The 22,208-nt window shown below is 34.1% G+C and overlaps 1 protein-coding gene across 1 annotated transcript in view; it reads left to right on the top strand.

The window, feature by feature from the left end:
* Positions 1 to 15,781, top strand: part of LOC111045227 — a 29,755-nt gene extending 13,974 nt beyond the window's left edge. The window contains exons 7-11 of the mRNA XM_022330583.2: positions 5,880 to 5,959; positions 8,774 to 8,979; positions 13,715 to 13,981; positions 14,476 to 14,597; positions 15,312 to 15,781. Of these exons, the coding sequence (XP_022186275.1) occupies positions 5,880 to 5,959; positions 8,774 to 8,979; positions 13,715 to 13,981; positions 14,476 to 14,597; positions 15,312 to 15,421 (785 nt within the window). The 3' untranslated portion in view covers positions 15,422 to 15,781. The remainder of the gene's footprint in view (positions 1 to 5,879; positions 5,960 to 8,773; positions 8,980 to 13,714; positions 13,982 to 14,475; positions 14,598 to 15,311) is intronic.
* Positions 15,782 to 22,208: the final 6,427 nt, after the last annotated feature.

Below are 22,208 nucleotides of genomic sequence, written 5' to 3'. Positions count from 1 at the left end.
TCTAGACATGATTTGATCTACTGTGTACTTTCCCATAAGATACCCAAGCCAGAACAGAAAATTATCACTTATAGAGACTTCAAAAACTTTGATGAAGCCGCCTTCCTGACTGATGTGGCTCAGACTCCATGGCATCAAATTGAAGCATTACCCTCAGTTGATGACATGGTCAAGACTTTCGAGAATTGGACTTTGACTTTGTATGACAAACATGCACCTTATGTGACAAGGAGGATTAATAGAAAACGACGAGTACCGTGGATGACTGAAGACATACTTAAGATGATGGGACGTAGAGACAAAGCACATAGAAAATTTAAAAAGACATTTGACTTGGACAGTTTGATAGAGTATAGGAGCCTTAGAAATAGGGTTAAACAGGAATTACGGAACTCAAAGATTAGGTACTTGAATTCGTTTATGACAAACAATAGACAAGACTCTAAATCACTTTGGCAGGGAATAAAAGAATTCGGGCTTGGCAAAGAGAAATCGAATCCACAAATTGACTTACCATTGAATAATATAAATGACCATTTCGTTTCACACTCTAACCAACGCGACGAAGTTGTCATTGCTAATCACATTGATGATCTTGAAGAGCAGGTTACAAACTTAGATTTACCGATCACTGATCAATTTCATTTCCATCCAATCTCAGAAGAAGACACTTTCAGAGCAATTCAACGTATTCATAGTAATGCTATGGGTGTAGACAAAATTCCTATTAAATTTATCAAGAAGATGTTATTTGCTGTTTTACCAACCATTACATACATTTTCAACAAGTCACTTGAAGAAGGCATTTTCCCTGAAAACTGGAAGTTTGCTCTGGTTCGCCCTCTAAATAAAGTTCCATCACCCAATAAAGTTGAGGATTTTAGACCAATCAGTATTTTACCTGCATTGTCCAAAGTGCTAGAAAGACTCATTCATGCTCAAGTTGTAAAATTTCTAGACAACAATAGTAAGCTTCATAACTTTCAATCAGGCTTTAGAAAATTCCATTCAACTGAGACAGCTCTGCTTCGTGTCACTGATGATATAAGGTTAGCTATGGACCAAAGAAAATGCACCATCCTCACCCTATTTGATTTTTCTAAAGCATTCGATACTGTTGATCATACAGTCCTTCTGAATAAGTTGGCTATTCTTGGTTTCAGTCACAACTCGTTAGTTTGGTTTAAATCCTATCTATTAGGTAGGAAACAATGTGTATCTGTCGGTGACAAAAAGTCAACTTGGAAAAACGTTATGCATGGAGTACCACAAGGTTCAATTTTAGGCCCTCTCCTCTTCACTTTGTATGCTAATGACCTTTCTTCCATTATCAAATTCTCCAGTTTCCATACTTATGCAGACGACCTTCAAATCTATTTAAGCTGTCCCATAACAAAAATTAATGAAACAGTTGGAATAATGAATCAGGATATCAATTCGATAGTGGAATGGACAAAGAAAAATGGCCTTAAGCTTAATCCCATCAAAACACAACCCATTATAATTGGATATTCTCGTCTTATAAACAATATTGACCTTGAATCGATTCACAAAATTAGTGTAGACGGTAATGACATTCCTTACTGTAGCTCAGTTAAAAATTTAGGCATTATTATGAATAATACTCTTGACTGGTCAGAACAAGTGAACAAAACTTGTAAAAAGGTATTCTCAGCCATGCATGCATTGAAGAAAATGCACGATATCCTCCCTAGAAACATTAAATTATTATTGGTTCAATCTCTCATCTTCCCACATTTAATGTATTGTAATTCTGTTCTTAACGATATGCAAGTCACTCTGAATGATAAACTACAGCGTTGCCAAAATTATTGTCTACGTTTCGTCTACTCTCTCCAACGCCATGATCATATCACCCCAGCCCACATTGCTAGTTCAACATTAAAGCTTCCCGATCAGAGGCTTTTTCGAATAGTCAAGCTTGTTAGAGATATCTTGATATACGGTAATCCGAACTATTTTAAAGATGATTTCAAATTTGTCTCTGAAGGTAGGAGGATAGATGCTTCACATACTAGAACCGGAGAAAGTACATTAAGGATACCCAATCATCGAACTACTATTTTCACAAAATCCTTCTTAGTCAGTGCCTGTCGTGCATGGAATGCACTTCCTGTTTCTATCAGGTCCATCGAGAGCCGAGCGAGCTTCATCCTAACTTTAAAAAAACATCTTTTGGAACAAATGACTGAAACTGTCCGGCCCTAGAACGATCACATGACATCCATCCCCCACCCATCCCACAAATACAAACCTTTAAACCATGTTATAGAACGAATTGTATATATATATATTATATAAACTCATGTTATTTCAATTATCCACTGCATAATGCTGTATATTACTGAAAGTTGATAACCCTGATCTACTTTCAGCCTACTTCATTTTATTAATCAATTATTTGATCTTATCTACCTATATAATTATTTTACTCTATCAATTTTCTGTTTTTTTTTTCTCTTTAATATTCATATTGATTAAAACTTTTACAATATTTCCATTAATAAATAAATCCTTAGTTTAAATAACGAAATTAACGTTTTGGTAGAGAGTTAGTGGGGAGGATATTTTTAATATTCTTCCCAAAGAATGGACATTGATATGTCCAAAGCTCCGCCAATTTATGTAGATGCATAACAATATAATTATCTATAGTTATTATATTACAAATTACTTTTTCATATCATATACTTTCAATAATTATTTTCTTAGTCTATATTATGTAAATTCATCTATAATTTTGCTGTATTGTAAGCTATTGTATATAAGTGTATAAGCCAGTATATATTGTAATCTACATAAATAAAGTACTCAATCAATCAATCAATCAATCAATTCATCATCTCTGCTTCTTGTACATTTTCTTGTTCTCTCTGATTTTCTAAATCATTTCTATTTTGTCTACATTTTACAAGCATTTCATTTTGGTCTTTTACAGTTTCATTTGAATAGAACATTTCTTCTTTTTCATTAAACAAAACATCTCTCGAGATAAAAACCTTTCTTTTTACTGGATCCCATAATCTATAACCATTTGGGGCATATCCTACAAAAATTGCCTCTTTGCTACGGCTGTCAAGTTTTTTAAGTGGACCTAATACTTTTGAATGTACTTTAGAACCAAATATGTTTAATTTACTCAAATCCGGTTTTCTACCATACCATTTTTCAGCAGGTGTTGTATCAATACCTGTTGTATCAATCAGTTGGACTACGATTTATAAGATAGGCAGATGTTAATACAGCCTCTCCCCACATACTTTTGGGTAAATTTGAATAAAAAATTAATGCTCTTGCTTTTTCCATTACTGTTCTGTTCATTCGTTCAGCAGTTCCATTTAGTTGGGGTGAATAGGGTATATAGTATAATAGTATAATCTAGCACAATTCCCCGTGATTTACACCAATTTTTCAAGCAATTAGATACATATTCCCCACCATTATCACACCTGATTTTAGCAACTTTGAGATTGAAATGAGCTTCAGCTTCATATACATATTCTTTCAAATAAGTAGCAGTTTCATTCTTAGATCTTAACAAATAGACTTTACAAAAATGACTGAAATCATCAACACATGTCAAAAAATAATTTTTACCATCATGAGTTTGTGGATCAATAGGACCACATAAATCTGAATGAATTACTTGCAAAAATTTTGATGCTCTATTTCTTATGGAATTGAAAGGTTTTCTTACTTGTTTGGCTTTTGGACAAATATTACAAAATTCCTCTTCACAAATATTCAATACATTTGATGGAATTCCTACTGAAATTTTGGATAATTTTTCAAGATTCTTGAAACTAATATGACCTAATTTCCTATGCCAATTTATTGCTTCTGAATGATTTGAGAAACTGGATTCATAATCTTTGTCAATCTTCTTAGAAATATGATTCACTATAGCCTTGTCATGATTACCTATTTTACTGGCATATTCTGCAATAGTTACATTATTTTTAATTTCTTCTTTTAATTGAACTTCATATAAACCTTGCTTATTTTTATTCCCTTCCAAAATAACAATTTCGTTTTTCATGATTTGGACTTTACTTTTAGTAAACAAAACTTTTCCACCATTTTCGGTAATTGCATTTACTGACATTAAATTATTATTAGTGAGATCTGGGACATATGTAACATTTTTAAGTATACACTGTTCTGAGTTTACAACTCCTGAAGCTAGTGCTACCATACTTTGATCTTTCTTGGCAACAGATATCGTTTGTTTACATGTTTTTACATTATCTAAAATACTGACATCATTAGTCATGTGGTTTGGTGTACAACCACTATCTATGATAAATACTTTATTGGAGACATCCTGACCCTCAGTTGCTTTTAGGCTATGATTTATTGAACTATTTACTTGAGTTAGAAAAGATGTTTTACTTTGAGCCTTATTACGAAAGTAACAGTCTTTTTCATTGTGATTAGTTTTTTTACAGATTTTACATGACTTGTTATCACTAGACCTATTGTTTTTCAAAAAACAATCCTTTTCATAATGATTTGACTTTTTGCAATAAGTACAAAATTTTTGTTTAGACCTGTTATTTGGGCAGTTATTACGAATGTGTCCATATTCATTACAGGAGTAGCATTTTGTTGTCTTACTATTGGAAGTAAAAGCCTTGATCTTACCTCGTTCTTGTCTTACTGTTTTAAACGCCAGAGATTCGCTCTCACCTGACCATTTAATTTCTTCTTGGAGAAGTCTAGCCTTTAGATTATCCAAAGTCTTTTCCGTGTTTACTGTAGAATCCCACGCACTTGAAAAATGTTTATACTGTTCTGGGAGTACACTCAGTATTTTAGTAATCACCATTGTTTCGTCGATTTTCTGGTCAAGTCTGTTCAATTTGTATGTGATGTTTTGAATGTATGTTAGGTTACCCATCATGTCTTTATCTGTAGAGAACTTGCATGTGTAAAAGTCTTGAAGAAGAGCACATTTTTGTTGAGTTGTGTCACGTTTAAATAAATTTTTCAATGTGTCATACATTTCCTTGGCACTATTACACGATATAATATGTATTTTTACATCATTGTCCAGCGTCATCAAGATGTAATGTTGAGCTTTTGCGTCTTTGTTTTTGAAAATCTTAATCTTATCAGCACTTTCACCCTGTTGTTCTGAAGTTTCAGTTCCATCTACCACATCCATCAGATCTTTAGCTTTAAGTAATATTTTAATTTCAAATTCCCACATAGTGAATGAATCTGCATCCTTCAGCTTATGCACATAGTTTTCCCCGTCCATCGTCGCCATTTTGAGGTTACCTTTTACTATTATTTTAAGATTAAAACCAATAATCACTTTTCATGTTTTACTTGTTTTAAGATTAAACTTTTTACTTGTTTTTACGTTTTTGGCCATTATCTGGGCCCATAACCTGATAAAGTTTTAGTTTTACTTTTAAAGAATAAAGAGTTGACGAGGGAAACTCACAAAGAAAACGATTTTACACACCGACTGCGTTTTAATCACCATGACAGTGCTGCCACCATAGTTGTTCAAACACATAAATAATTTTGACATTACAATAGAAATAATACAAATATATAGTTTTACATGAGTTATTATATTCCAACAATCTTTTCTCTGTGGTCATAGCAAAATGATACTTGAAATAATACTATTGGAATATAAAGTTTTAGAAGATACTGACTGACAAGTATTTTATAGAGAGGCTGACAAGCATATTGGAATTTCTCTACTTTTAATGGAAATCTCTTTTTCCGTTGTTCTTCATTTGCGGTTATGCTCAAGACAGTTGTCCGTAACTTTACTAATAATGATAATAACTAATAAATATTGTAAAAATTAATAAAGTTTCTTGAAATGAATGTTTCAGAATGCACCACTCACTGGGAATTGACTAACAATATGGCATTCCTATTGCAAGGTGTGAAGAAAGTATCAACAAATACTTATGTAAGTGTTAACAATTTTTTTAACATCCAGTTTTATTCATCACACCCTTCGGCTCTAAAGCCATCTTCAGGTCTTTACTTTCACTAAGATCCTCATCCAGCTCTGTTTGAAAATATAAAACTTCAAAGCTACCCTCACAGTAGAGCTACTAAAAATTGCGAAGCAACTCGCTAGTCGGTCACTCGGCGACGCAGCATGTATTTCCAAATGGTGACACTCAGATAAAGTGATTGCAGTATCGGATACTCCGTCACTGCGCGACTACATTGCTCAGTGATTCGACATGCTGGTTGCCAAGAGACTTGAGTATCGAGTATCCTTATAGGTGTGAAAAGTAGGCTACATTGCATGTTATTTACTGTGTTTATATTGTTTATATTTATATCTCTTGGATAGAGTGCTTGCGTAGCAGCATAGAGATCCCGGGTTCAAACCCTCTTATTACCAAAAGTTTTTTAACCATATCACTCCCGTGTTATCGGATGGGCACGTTAAACTGTCGGTCCCGGCTGAAGTATGACAGTTGTAAGGCCCATTGACGGCTTAAATGATATATTCAGGCGGTGGGACCTTCCCGCAAGGGACTCCCACCAACAAAAGCCATACGAATTTACTTTTTTACTGCGTATTGCAGGTTGCTAGTTGCTCCGGTATGTGAGCTGCTTAAAAAAAGAAAGTGAGGTTGGGAGTTGAATTAGAGTAGCGTGAACATGAACGAGCACACGATCAATTATTTGTCGGAAGTATAGCAGTAGCGGCTCGTGATCTTTTAGCTTGGGGGTTCAACATCATGATCTATTGGGGAGAAAGGTCAAGAGGATATAGAGTATTGAGCATAAACAAGTGTAAAGGTAATCAATAATAATTTTATGGAATTATCCCCCAATGATTAAATATATTTTCTACAAATATAGATTTTTTGTCCTGTTCATATTTTTCTTGTTTGATTTTTACTTCGGGAGTTGCTCTACCATCATGTTTTATTTTACACCTATCCTCAATATTAATAATGTTTGTCTTCAACAAATACTGAACCTTATTCATATTTCTTCATCAAAATGCTGTTACGGAACCTAACACAATAAATTATAATCACACTATCACTAAAAGAAAATGGACATATTAGAAATACTCACGAATACACGAAACACACTAGAAATTACTATATTCTTCAACACGCAAAACAAATTTATATAACGAAAAATGCAGTGAAATCTATCACAACTGTATTTGTATACAGTGTATACCCGAAAACGTACCGTATAACCTCAAAACTGTCATGCTTAGGCTACTTCTTGTTCACCGCTTTTTTACTGTTTACTGCCACCAAATTTGAATTTATTGGTTAAGTTCAAGATGGCAGTGATACTGAATCCGTATCACGAATACTCACGATTTATTCCGAGGTTTACCGAATGCTTTACTTGCCTCGGCTACGTTCGGTTACACTCGGATGAACTCGTGAAACATGGTTCAGGCAGGATTGTGAACCAAATTCGTGCTGGCAAACCGATTCCCCTCCTCCGTTCCACTACCTCACCCAGCCTTGTTTTTGGGTTCAGATTGGGGAATGAACACTGCTCCCACCACCACCCGTCTCGTCGTGCCATTCGGTGCTGTTTCAAGCAAGCCACTCCAGCACCGGCCGCAAAACATCGACGTTAAGTTTATGTAGATGAAAAATGTTGTGATGTAATTTGATGAGTATAAAATAAGAATATAATTATTTGAGTTGCAAATTCATCATTGTATAGGAAGTTGATTCAATTCTGGGGGTTCAATGAACCATTGAACACATAGGACGAGCCGCCACTGAAGTATAGGAAAGTTTTCCAATTTATACAAATATTAAACTGGAGATCACGGAAAACAGCTGATAAATACAATTTCAAATAAGTAGAACGAACTGGCAACTAGAGTATTGGCAATGAGCATGAAAAGCGACTAAAGTCGTTAGTTCCGATGAACTGGAGTATCCGCAACTCTGAACGCACGATGTGAGTGGCGCTAGTGTGATTGGAGCATATTGGTTGTACAATTGATTTGCAATATCCAAATCAACCTTACTTTCTCAATAACAAAACTAGTACAAAAATTATACTAAGTAGAAAATAAAAATATTTCTGTTTAAATCCAAAAATAAATAATCCCTATATTGAAAAATTCGACTGCATGATGAAAGGTCAATTTGAAGAGCACCAAAGCTAAACTATTACCTCCTTGTTTTACTTTGTTGCTTATCTCGCTAATTTTTTCCATCTTCAATTATTTGCTAAGGAAACTTCAAAAATCATCTTAAGCAACCGCCCAAGCTTCATAGGCGTTTAAAATTTATACATTAACATTTATCAGCTTTCTCCAATTGAAAAATCAGAAGCCAGCTTGAAGTTTATGGAAAAAAGTAAATCTACATCAAAGTCATACTCTACACTCTAGAAAACGTTCTGATATTTTTGGCATAGTGATTATTCATTCTGGTGTCCACTTCATTCTGTATCGACACTTGAATTCACCTCTTATCTCGTTTGCAATTCCTATAGATTTTATTTCCAGTAGGCTCAGAGAGTAAGATGGTTCGGACATGTTTACAGGATAAATGAAAACAGAATGCCGAAAATCATTTAAGAGAAACTCCACTGGAGGAAAAGACTAGACCGAGAATAAGATGAGATCACAGATTATTTAACAAGGGTGGATTTATGGGTTATAGATATAGAGGATGGAGCAGGTTGCTTGAAGACAGAGATGCTTGGAGGAATGCTATTTAGGAACCTAAATAATTTCAATATTTATCGAAATTTTGCATATTCACAGATGAGTGCCGATAATCATACAAGGCTGGGCAAAGCTATAACGACTGTTAAAAATGACCGGAATGCTGCAAACCCTCTGTTTCTCTTGAAACCGCTCCAGCTTCTTGTTGAGATTGGCTTGCTGAAACTAAGGAGAGACTACATCACCATATTCACGGATACTTTACTAGCGAAAACCGAGGCATTAGCAGTACCCGAACCTCCAAGGTAAGTTTGCTTTTATTATAGGAGTGAAAATCCTAATTTGAGGGTTTTTGTTTGAAAAACTTTTCGGCTATGAACTTTTTATGCCCCAACTAGACGAGAGTAATAGACGCTCGAAATTTTTTCTGTTCGTTTACATGACGTATGGCCTCCTATAAGGTGAACTATATGAGCCTAATTGACGCGCGCCCGTAAGAGACCATGCATTTGTGGCGAATCATCGGATTGCCACCTGTGATGTTTTCAACTGGTATAGTTTGTTTATCACTTGTAACAGTTTATTTCAATATTTTATCCAGAGTTCAATTTTGTCATTCCAACATTAAAATATTTCATTATTCATCTAGTTTCATTTAATCAATTTCAACATAGGAAATCAACAAATTAAATTCCTATATTGGTGACCCCGACGTGTTCAACAGCGAGCATTTTTACAGGTATTTCATGTGAGTAAAAGTTACCTAAAAATTACCTAGTTACTCACGTTATCCACCACGATTGATGAAGAACAAATTTCTGTTCAATGTGAACAGTTCACAATATTACAGCATCAATTGGATAACTTTTGCCGAGAATTCAAAATTCTAAAAAAATGTATTTTTAAAACTTTTATAAACCTATAAAAAGGTGAAATTTTGCATTGAACACTTTCAAGTTTTAATTTCTACAAAAATTAAAATTATACTTCTAAAGAATGAATCAAGTAGTGAACAACATAATAAAATGGAGACACTTTTTGAATACCGCCAATCATCTGGACTGGAAGAGAGCAATATTTCCTAATGAAGCATGGATAAATGACAGTACTATGTAATTCAGGAATGGGAAAGAAGAGTAAACATTAAAGGATAAAACACTTGGTTTATTTACTGATGCTTCTAACCACTCAGTTGGAGAATGCTTACAACTAGTTGAAGGCGTATGGTAACCTCTTGCTTTCTTTTCAAAAAAATTATCTTTGAAAGAAAGTTGCTGGCCAGTATACTATGGCAACCTCTTGCTTTCTTTTCAAAAAAGTTATCTTTGAAAGAAAGTTGCTGGCCAGTATACTATCGCTAGCTACTTTCTGTTTATGTAGCGGTACAGCATTTTCGCCACCTCTTAGAAGGTCATCCCTTCACTATCTCACAGACCACAAGCCTCTAGTCTATGCTTCCCAACCAATCAACTGCACAAACTCAACCAATCAACAATCAACCAATCAACTTCCACCAATTCAACTCAACCAATTATCATTCATCTCTGAGTTTTCGATGGATATACAATATGTCAAAGGAACCCAACTTCAGAAGATAACACCAGAGAATTCTTCTCTTTCATTGGAACGGTGTACCCATTCCTTGATCACCATTTACTGTGCTCTGTGAAACAGAGAAACCTCGACCGTTTCTTACACAACCTTCAAGACGACTCACCTCAGCCTTCCCACCCTGTTACAGAAAAAAAGTGAGCTTCAAAATTTCGGATGGCCAAATCGTCTGCCCGGTTAACCCCCCCCCCTCCCCCCGGGGCTATGAACCGGCTATGAACTTTTTATGCCCCAACCAGACGAGAGTAATAGACGCTCGAAATTTTTTCAGTTCGTTTACATGACGTATGGCCTCCTATAAGGAGAACTATATGAGCCTAATTGACGCGCGCCCGTAAGAGACCATGCATTTGTGGCGAATCATCTGATTGCCTCCTGTGATGTTTTCAACTGGCATAGTATGTTTATCACTTGTAACAGTTTATTTCAATATTTTATCCAGAGTTCAATTTTGTCATTCCAACATTAAAAATATTTCATCATTCATTTAGTTTCATTTAATCAATTTCAACATAGGAAATCAACAAATTAAATTCCTATACATTCTGAAAACGCGCAGAATTGAATAAATTCTGCGCGTCTGTTTAGGTCGTATAGTTGGGGCCTTAAAGGTTCTACTCTCCTTCTCTTCTGCTTCTCTGTATTTTATATGCTCTATCGAAGGTTAGAAATATTCTTACTTTTCTAAATTGCTACAAAGTATTGTAGAAGAACAGGCTAGCTTGAAAAGCACATGAAATAAAAAGCCGTGGACTTCCCTCTCTATTTAGTTTTAAATATTATTTGTATAATTATGAATTTAGTTATAAATTTTTACTTTTGCACGCACACTCTATACATGTCTAACTTTTTACTTATTCTGAAACTGAACAAGTTATTCTCTAACGATACGGTCCAAATTCTCTTTTCATTATTCTAGTGATTTTTCACTAGAGGCCAGAGTTCAAGGGAATATTAGGGGTATTTGATCTCCCAAGCGAATTGATTTGAGATTTGATTCCCTCATCATAAGACATTTGTGTATGTTCTTTAAAGACCTGTTAATCTGCTATTTAGATGACGATGACGATCGTTTCGACCTGGAGCAGGTCATCATCAGACTGAAGAAACTAACTCTAGTGTCAAGTCTATGTATAGTAGGGAATGTAGGTAGATTTTCCTTCTCTAACACCAAATCACATACCTTCCTCAATAAAAACTTTATTCAATAGCCACAATAAAATAATAAAAACAAATTGCATCTGAAGAAATGGCTGCTTTCCTTAGCACAGAAGGGTTGTAAGCCATGTACAATGTCATTGCTAAGTGTGTTCAACTTTCATGTACATACTTTGTTTTTATAGAACACTTTCCTATTTCATTTTGAAACACTTGGACACTTTCCTTCCATTTGTTATTTTGTAAAGAACAAATTATAGGCTAATACTTGAAAATGGATATTATCATGCTCATAGTATAATAATTTATAATTTTATCCATTTGATCTATTACTACGATACTTGTTCCTTTTTATCAGCTTCGTTAGTTATTCTATAACATATACTGTATATCTTCCCTATTCTTTTTTTCTCAGCTGTATACTGATTTTATGTGCTTAGGCCAGTTACAAGCACATCGATTTTTGGACCAAGCTTGATACATATGATGTGTTTGTTTATTGTGGTCGGACGGCGGAGGGTCGGATGTCCGGTGTTCGATGTGTGTTTAAGGCTTTTAACAGTTTTATCTGGTGCCTTATATTGAAATTGAAATCGAGTGTTGATTCTCTTGTCAGATATCAGTTAAGCTTTTTTTTTGTACCTATTTGCTTTTTGTTGACTGAATTATTCCTAAGCTTTCAAATTTTACAATTACTACATTTATTGCTATAGTTTTTAATTTATTTATTAACGAACACAAACGCCATTTTTATTGCATTTACTTTGAAATATGCCTATAGATAAGTTGACCTTTAGCTTACTAATTTTTAGTTTAAAGTATTCTTATTACTCTTCAGCTTGTTCTGTCCAATGCTACTGTATGCGGACGTGACCTCTTTCATACAGTCGATTGCATGCAGTAACGACTCAAATCATTAATTATAATTCATATAATTATTATATAAGTCAAGTCATTATTAATTAATAATTATAACTGTGCGGTGTATTTTTTTAATCTTGTGAATTTTTTTTAGTTGTTGCTTATTATTTCCTAGCTCCATTAGAGTAGTCTATTGGTTGTACTTTTTGTTTCTTTTTTTGATCTGTATGCTCTAGAAGAGTTGTTTGCTTATCTGCTTGCTATTTTTATTAATATTTTATAATACGGTAAATCTAGTAGAGAAAGCCATTAACTGTATTTTTACTGTATTTTCTATAGTGGAGCAGATAATACCTGTATGCTTATTATTGCTGTTGCTGTTGCTCTTTATTTTTCACTATTTTTGAACACTTGAGCATAAATAAAGTCATATTTATTATTATTAGAAATAATATACTTCTTTTAATACAATACTCTGTAATATTCTTCTACCAATGACCCTTAATAAAAAAGCTGCTATACTTAATACTTGGCAAAATAATTATTGTTGAAAAAGAATCGACAGGATTTGATGACATCATGATGACTGATAGCAGTGTGTGATAGCAGTGTGTGATAGCAGTGTGTGATAGCAGTGTGTGATAGCAGTGTGTGATAGCAGTGTGTGATAGCAGTGTGTGATAGCAGTGTGTGATAGCAGTGTGTGATAGCAGTGTGTGATAGCAGTGTGTGATAGCAGTGTGTGATAGCAGTGTGTGATAGCAGTGTGTGATAGCAGTGTTGATAGCAGTGTGTATAGCAGTGTGTGATAGCAGTGTGTGATAGCAGTGTGTGATAGCAGTGTGTGATAGCAGTGTGTGATAGCAGTGTGTGATAGCAGTGTGTGATAGCAGTGTGTGATAGCAGTGTGTGATAGCAGTGTGTGATAGCAGTGTGTGATAGCAGTGTGTGATAGCAGTGTGTGATAGCAGTGTGTGATAGCAGTGTGTGATAGCAGTGTGTGATAGCAGTGTGTGATAGCAGTGTGTGATAGCAGTGTGTGATAGCAGTGTGTGATAGCAGTGTGTGATAGCAGTGTGTGATAGCAGTGTGTGATAGCAGTGTGTGATAGCAGTGATCCAAATAAGTAACCAAAGAACGAATTGAACCAGATCATTTTTGTTAATGAACTTTTTCAGTTGAAGATTTTATGTTTAATTGCAATTTTTCTAAAATTACTATACAATAAATAGATGAGGATATTGTTCAAGAACTCTAGTACTCATTAAATTGATTTAACGAAATGATCGTCACCACCAATAGTAAGTGCATTTTCACTTCATAAGTGTTTTTAATATTCAAGTTTTATTTCATTACCGTAGTGAAAAAGTATGGATATGCAACAGATTAAATTGATGTTTGCATTTACAGCTTCATTTCAATGGATGGCTCATCTTGGTCTGAAACGGTTTCTTCATTGCTGTGTTGGATGGCAAAAGTTCACGCGGCTTTGGAACTGCTGTGTGTAGCGCACTCTAATCTGTTGGTGAAGAAAGCAACTATTGTTTCACTGACACGACAAATTTTGGAGAAGTATGTCGGATCAAAATCACCCATCCAATCGTTTACTTGGCTCAAAAATAACCCAAATCTATACTTGAGTGCCAAAATGGACCGACAATCATCAAATATACCGCAGTAAGTGAATCTCATTTTCATTCATGGCTGTCACAATAAATTATTGGAAACAATAACAGTTGAATAATTTATCTGAATCATTTCCATGCATAACTTAAACATTTTTGCCTAATTGAGAATTGAATTCTATTCTATTTTCTACGTTGACTATTTATAACATAGACGTTTAGACGAGAAGGATAGGGCAAGGTTCAAAATAGTGTTGAAAAAGTACCTAATAGAGTTAGAATCCTATATTTTTATGTATTTTATCGGGGAATCAGGGAAACGGTACCTACCTTGATTGTTATTGTGTATTTCTAGTTTTATGTTTAATAATTAGAAGTATTTTTTAATAAGATGACGCATTCATGTACAATATACATTGTATGTCTTGAATAAAGAGATTGATTGATTGATTGATATCATCATATGGTTGGGTTTTATCATCTTAGAGATTGAAAACCCAAGTTGATGAAATTTTTTTTATTCACATCACGTTACAATGCTTTCAGAGATCCAAAATATGATAAATGGTTGATGAAATTGTCGACCACAGAAAATGATAATCAATATGTGGAAACGAAATTCCTGCGAACCAGTGAGCCAATGTTTCCAGCTTCAGTCCTTCATATGAGTAAGTAGGCCTACTCTTGATAATCTTATATTTATGAAAAGCAAAATATATTCATTATCAATTATATTCATTTATATTTCAGTAATTCAGGTCAGAAATAATATTTTTATTGCTTATTATTATTATTATTATATATTATATTGTTTATTATTCAATAATTAAAAATATATTACTATTAATAGGAAAACTTATTATCCTAAAATAAGATCCTCCATCACATTTCAATAAACTTCTGTTTATTTCTTAACAACTTACACTTTTCAAAACAACTTTTACATTTGATTTCATTCCAGAAACGAAATATTTATTTTTGTCAAATATGCTATTTTAACAAATAATATTTTAAACACATAATAATATAATCATGTGTGTTACGGTATTTACTATATTAGAAGTTCAGACCACACTGGATAATAACTTTAAAAATGAAATATTTCCCTACATTACTAGACAGAATACAAAAAAGAAATTCACTTATGCAACCTGACTTATTCACCTGGTTATTCCATCTAGAATTAAAATTGTATTATCAAAAAATCAACACAGCAATTTTTGGAAGGCCAAAAAGCATTTCATGAGCATGAAAAATTCACGATGTAAACTAATTTACGATGTCATTCTCCTTTAAGCTCGATCATAATTTACATACACACTAGATTTGCTCATTATATCTCCTTTTTGTGAGATTTAATGCCTAATTGTATTATTTTACAGGAACAAAGGATGATTGCACCGAAAATACACTGTTATACCTCGAAAATGCAAGCTATACTTTTTCACAGATGACTACCATCTGCAGTGGATTAGGAAGTAAGAAAAAATAGATAGAATTCCAGGTTTATGTTACGGTATGTGAATAGTTTACAATAACTCATTGTTCTCTTACTCCGTTGTGTAAGTGCTTAAAATAAGTGAATATTCACCTTAATGAAATAAATTCCCTCTCAATCTTTGTAATTTCATCAAATTGAATCATTTAAATTTAGTGAATTTGTTAATGAAAACGTGATTGCTATACACAACATTGAAATATCTGCATTTTTGAAGTTTTAATTCCTCAATCAGTTTCAATTTCCTATTACCGTATCTTTCATTTAATTATCCGAATGGTAATAAAATATATTATTTAGGCATCTTATGTTCGAAAGTGATTCACAATTATGCAATTATAATTATCATTATAATTCATGACTTATTCATTAATTGAATTCATCACCCCTCTTGGACATTTGTAATGGTAAAGATGATTTCTAAAATGTTTTTTTCTTTGAAAATTGAGTTTTAACCTTCTTTAACCTAAAAATTGTTCCAGCGATCAGATTTTTAACTTAAATATGTGTAACGCTAGTTCGCCTCCATGGTGCACGCTAAATGGACTAGCAAATGATGGCGGTCAGACAAACTTATGTTCTCCTGACCGAAAACTACAAAACATCTCAAAAGAATTTGGAAATATACAGAGTATATCTAGGCATTTGAGACTCATGAGCTATATATTTGTTGTGTATCTGCCATACGCTAAAATAAAAAATCACCCCTTTTAGAATAGGTCGGATGCTGCTGAATTATCTACCTATCGATGCCAAAACAGTTTTTAATTACAACCATGTTATAACTCGTATATTACGAGATAATAATCAATTCCATAAGATTGTGTATTTTTGCAATGGATTTTTTGGATAGAGCAAACAATACAATAGTAGGAAAAGAAATAACAGGGTATTGCCAAAAACTTCTTCTAATTCCTAATTTTGTCGTCCGATCATTATGTAGCTATAATTATTATATTATATTGTAGATATAAATGTAGCTATATTATTCAGTAGCTCATATCTCAAAAAGTAATAACAAACATTTTTTTCTTGGAAATAGTTTTCTATTTCGAAAACTTTATAAAAAAAACACTTTGAAAAATTTCAGTCTGGAACGACAAAAAATACTTTAGAAGTGAGATACTGTGAATCAATTCTGTTGTGAAAGATGTTGTAAAAAACAAGAATAGAAAATAAATCTCTCCTGCTTTTCAAGTTAAGGCATAAAGAAGGTCGTTCGCATCTGATGGTCCATCTGATGGAGAATCAATGGTACAAGTCTGTCCAAATCACTTGAAAAATGTTTATCTTAAGAATTTATTTTGAACTTACCAATCGCGTTGTGGATACTATATAGACTAGTGCAGATTCCAAACTGGTGCTGCATACTCCAACACACCTCTGACCAAAGTTTTATATGGGTACAGAATTGACCTCCAATTATCAAAACATGAGCACGTCCTGCATATAAAGCCCAGTATCTGATTGCTCTTACTAATAAGAAAATCAATATGATTTTAAAAACCAAGAAGTATGTCCATGACCACCCCAAGATTCACATACTTATACTGAAAAGGAGATCTTTGACGAGCGTAATATTACATTTTTCGCCAATGGTACCCCATTTGGCGTGCTACCAAATTTATCCAAATAGGTTTGATAGCTATTTCACCTATCACCCAAGGAAAGTCATTGGTTCCAATTATGCTAACATCTTGATAAATCATGAATGGATTTAATGCCTATAAATAAGAAGTCCAGTTCAGAACAAATCAAATTATAATTTTCATAATAATTTGGCAATTTACAACAAAAATTTACTGAACAAAACTATTTGATACTTAAACAGAAAATTCTTACAAGCTAAAATACTCATCTCTTCATATTGAACTCATTTGTTTGGCTACAGACTTCAAAATTACACAAAACATTCAACACAAATTTATAAAATAATAAAATTATTCAGATCTCAATTAAAACATTTTAAACTTCACTTAAACAGAAAAATTTCAACAGGACTAAAATAATTCAACTCTAGCCAGCAACCATATTTTCATGAGAGAGAGCTACTCAAGATTTCGGGTGATGCATAGACATGTCATCAATTTGCCAACCTCACTAATAAAGAATACAACTTTACAAATTTCATTTATTATTCTCAATAAAACTATTTTAAAGTGTTTTGAATTTATTCAACCTTTATGTTGTTTAGAATTATATGTTAATTCAGAAATAGAACTTTGTTACAGTAGAATGTTCAACACTAGTGTATCTGATAAATTCCCGGTAAAATGTTAAGTCCGCAAATCGATTACACCGATATTTGCTATCAAGTTTTATTTTTATTGAATTGAAGATTCGATTTTAATCGAGAAAAATGTAATATTACAGGAGTGAATGTCATTGATTTACACTTTCTAATGTTTAGTGCCAGCCCTGAATCCAAACACCAATCAGTCAATTTATGAATATCCTGCTGCAGTTCAATACAGTCCTCAACAGAATTGATCACTTTAAATATATTTGTGTCATCAGCAAACATGAGACACTCAGAATTGCAAAGTAGATCAGGCAGCTCATTGACATATACAGTAGGAGAAAAAGCAAGGGCCCCAAATTTGACCCTTGGGGAACCCCAGAAAAATCTAGACTGGAAGTCATTGTACATAACATACTGACTTCTCATCAAGAAAGTTATATATCCATCACTGAATCCAAGGCTCCTCAACCTCAATGCAAGGACCCTATGATTAAGGGTGTAGAAAGCCTTGGAGAAATCTGTGTAGATAACATCTGTTCTACCTCCATTATCAAGAACCTCAGGCACTGTCCACAAAAACCAAGAGGTTAGTGACGTTAAACCGACAAGGCAGAAATCCATGTTGAGACAATGTAATCCTGGGTTGAACATGATGAAGAATCTGACCATACAATATGTACTCAAATATATTGTCAAAAGAATTCAGGATTGATATAGGTCTGTAATTACTGGCTATCCTCCTGTTACCTGATTTGAAGACTGGTGTAATCCTTGAAACCTTCCACAACTCAGGAAACTTGCATGTCTTAATGGACAAGTTGAAGAGAAATTTTAATGGTAGGACTAACAACTCCCAAAACTCCTTTACAATAAAGACCGGTAGACCATCTGGACCCCCAGAAAGGCATGGTTTAGTCTCCTTATTGCAAGCTCAATATCTTTTATTGAAAAACAAAAGGTACATGGAAAGGACTGTCATCAACTCCTCGCAAATCCTCATTGAATAAATTCTCTGAAACTTGATTAGTTATTGAAGAGAAGACGTCTGCAAATGTATCAGGATCTCCTTCCCCTAAAATGTCTATCATTATGCCTTATGAAATCTTCACTTCCTATGAAATCTTCTCAACACAGTGCATGTATGCTTCGAAAGCAGCCTGAATTTTCCTTTTCAGTCCAGCCCGTATTGTTCTGAATAGCTCATCATGATGTTTTGAAAACATTCTCTTTCCACTATATTTGTTTTTCAATTTGTTATCATTGATTATCTCTCGAGAAAACCAGGGTGGATAACTGGAACACCTGAAATCTTTCCGCATTAAAGGAATACAAGAATCAAAGCAGGAGTAAATAATTATATATGAAGAGTCCAGGGGAAAAAAGATGAGGGTCCAATTTTTGTCGGTTTTGAGATAGAGGTTATTTCTTATAGACTTGATCCTGTAGAATCTGATAGGCTATCCATTTGAGGCAAGAAAGATGAGAGTACAAAGTTATTGCAGTCTGAAGTTTAGTAGGTCTGGGGAAGAAAGATGAGGGCGTCAGTGAATGTAGGAAAAACAGATGAGGGTCCAAGAGCGTCCTTGGCTGCCATATGACTACTCTGTTGCTTGTACAGCTGATTTCAGTGTTCGTTGCTGCTGTTGAGGTTATGTGTTGCCTGAAATGGAACTATTAGCATTGTGTTCTCAGTGATCTAGTGTTATTTTACTCTTAGCTTTGAAGTTCTATTAATTTGATAGCATTATAGTGGTGAAAATGTCAGATGATGAAACAATGAGTAAACCTGCTAGCTGCAAGAAACGCAAATCATTCGGTAGGATGACTGATGTTGCAAAGAAATTGTGTTTAAGTAGTCATGAGACCGGCGAAGACTGTCATTGCAAGAAACTCAAGTGTTTTGAAAGTGTTACCCCTGATATCAGAAGAACTTTAATATCAGACTTTAATCAGATTAAAACTTATGATGAACAGTCAGTGTATCTTTGTGGACTTATTGCATGCAAACCAGTTACAAGACATCGTCCCAGAAAACGATGCTGACTTTCATTCCTATTCTTATACCTACAAGGTAAGAGCCTTAAAGAACAATGATCTTTGTGAAATACCTGTATGCTACAAGGCTTTTTTATCCCTTAATGGGATCACTGCTAAAAGAGTGCAGACCCTACAAGTAGCACTCGAAACTACCGGTAAGGCTCCCCTTGATAAACGTGGTAAACACGAGAACAGGCCCAACAAAACACAAACACAAGAAGTAGCTGATTCGGTTGCTGATTCGAGCACATCAGGTCATTTCAAGCAACACAATCGCATCGCACTACAGCTCACCCAAATCCAAGAAGCTCTACTTGCCCGACCATCTTAATGTCAAAAAATTTACAATATGTACAAGCAAAAGTTTCCAGATCACAAAGTTTCATATGAGAAATTCAGAGAAATATTCAATTCTAAATTCAACATATCTATTATATAATTATATTATAATTCCTCAACAGCTGAATCTATTTCATTACAGTTATAGACTGTCTGACATGAGACAGACTGGAGCGATAGGTATAATTGCAGGAAATTGCCACCTCTGAAATAGTAGCGGCTACACCCTGGTTCAAAATTATTGTTAGCCCCTGATGCCTCCTTGATCGTCAGCATTAGAGATATTTATTTATTTATATATACCCATTTTACCGATATAATGGCAATGACACTGACACAATGATCGGAATCTTCATTCAAAAAGGGTTGATCGTCCCTCACAACTTCAAGAGAATGAGGAGTATTTGATAAGATCAAATCTAAGGTCCGAGCATTATTATTTTGGATAAGATATCAGCTCAAAAAAGTTCATGAAAGAGTGTAATGTCCTTGCTATTGGTGATCCTGAAATGAGTTGATAATCCTTGTTAAAAATCTCAGGAATATTAAAATCACCCATTCAACACACAGTTACACGTCTCAATTATGTGATACTTGGACTCAATTAATTCAAAATACTCCAAATATGTTTGCAATGATACTGATGGTGGTAAATACAATTCTCATTTTCACCCATACACTCGAAATCGGGATGGAAAAGCTGTGTACATATATCAGCAGAGATGCACTTCTTCACAGCAATTAACACTCCCCTTCCCCTGACGAGGTCTCAGCAGTCAATGGAAGCTGTGCGAGTATTGTTTGGTAACCATGTCATCTCGAGATTCGGTAACGCTTCCTGGCCCCCTAGATCGCTAGATTTGTCCATTTGCGATTTTTTCTGTGGGGCTATCTTAAAACAAAAGTGTTCGCAACTCTACCAAGAACTGTGGATGAGTTGAAACAGAAAATTTGGGATGCAAATCACAGTATCCCAGTTGAGATGTTGCAGCGATCAATGAGGAATCTTCAATGCAAATTTCAATAATGTATTCGTATCTAAAAGATGTAATTTAAAAAAAATATAAATTCCATTTATGTTTCTCAAATGGCAAGTTATGCTTTTTTAATTATTAAAAATAAAATTATTTTCTTCGATCACTCATCGTTTTTTTATATATTTCAAAGTTCCCGTTATTTTGTGTCACCCTGAAATTTGTTGTTGGACACTCAATAGCTAGTATGTATTTTACGTCACCAATACTCATAGTAACGTCAGTCAATCAAAAACTTCATCTAGTGATTAATCTGAGAAAGCGAGAATAAGTCCTCATCTGACCTAATAACTGTCACTGGACCACCCTCACAAGTACGAGCCTTGATTCTGCCAGCTTGATCAACCCATAGAAACTTTAATATGCCACTTTTTATGAGATTGCGAGCTTTTCCAAACAAAATTCGTTGTTTCGCCGTCAGAGAAACATTAATGTAGATCTAATCAGCACCATTCAGTCCAATATCCTGAATTGTGAAATTTCCCATCCTCCTTTTCAGCTGCATGAAGTGATCTGCATCATCTCTCCTCAAGAATTTTACAATTATTCCTGAAGTTTCACTATTGTTACGTTTCTTAAGCCTATGACAACAACTCACAGCTTCAAATCCACTATCAAATGTTATTGCCCTATTCACATCAGCGAAAAGTGTTAGTCGATTATCGTTATTTACCTTGAGTACTCCAAAAATTTCTACACACAACGAGAATATTGTTCTAATTCACATTTTAAATCATCCATTCTGTTTCAAATTCGAATTATCAGACCGAAGATTCCCAATTATCTCATTCCGACGTTCAATAGTCAATTGTAATTCCTTGAGAATCTTGTTATTGCAAGCAAGGTTTTCAGTAACAGGTGCTAAAGACTTATTCATTTGGTCATTCATCTTTTTCACAAAATCGTCCATACAGTTTGCTATCAATAACTTTAAACTGTCTAAAGTTAGAGTCATTCTCACCTGTCAACGCACAATCAGCCAAAACAGAATTACCAACCAAAGCAGGACAATCATTAATAGAAACGTCAGCATCCGTTAGTGATCGGTTAAATCTCTTACTACTACTCCAATTAGTAGTCACTTACTTCTACACCAATAGTAGTAGTCACTTTCTCCAATTTCCACTTT

The sequence above is a fragment of the Nilaparvata lugens genome, chromosome X (assembly GCF_014356525.2).
Source record: "Nilaparvata lugens isolate BPH chromosome X, ASM1435652v1, whole genome shotgun sequence".
Classification (NCBI taxonomy): domain Eukaryota; kingdom Metazoa; phylum Arthropoda; class Insecta; order Hemiptera; family Delphacidae; genus Nilaparvata; species Nilaparvata lugens.
This window is presented reverse-complemented; position numbering and strand designations above follow the sequence as displayed.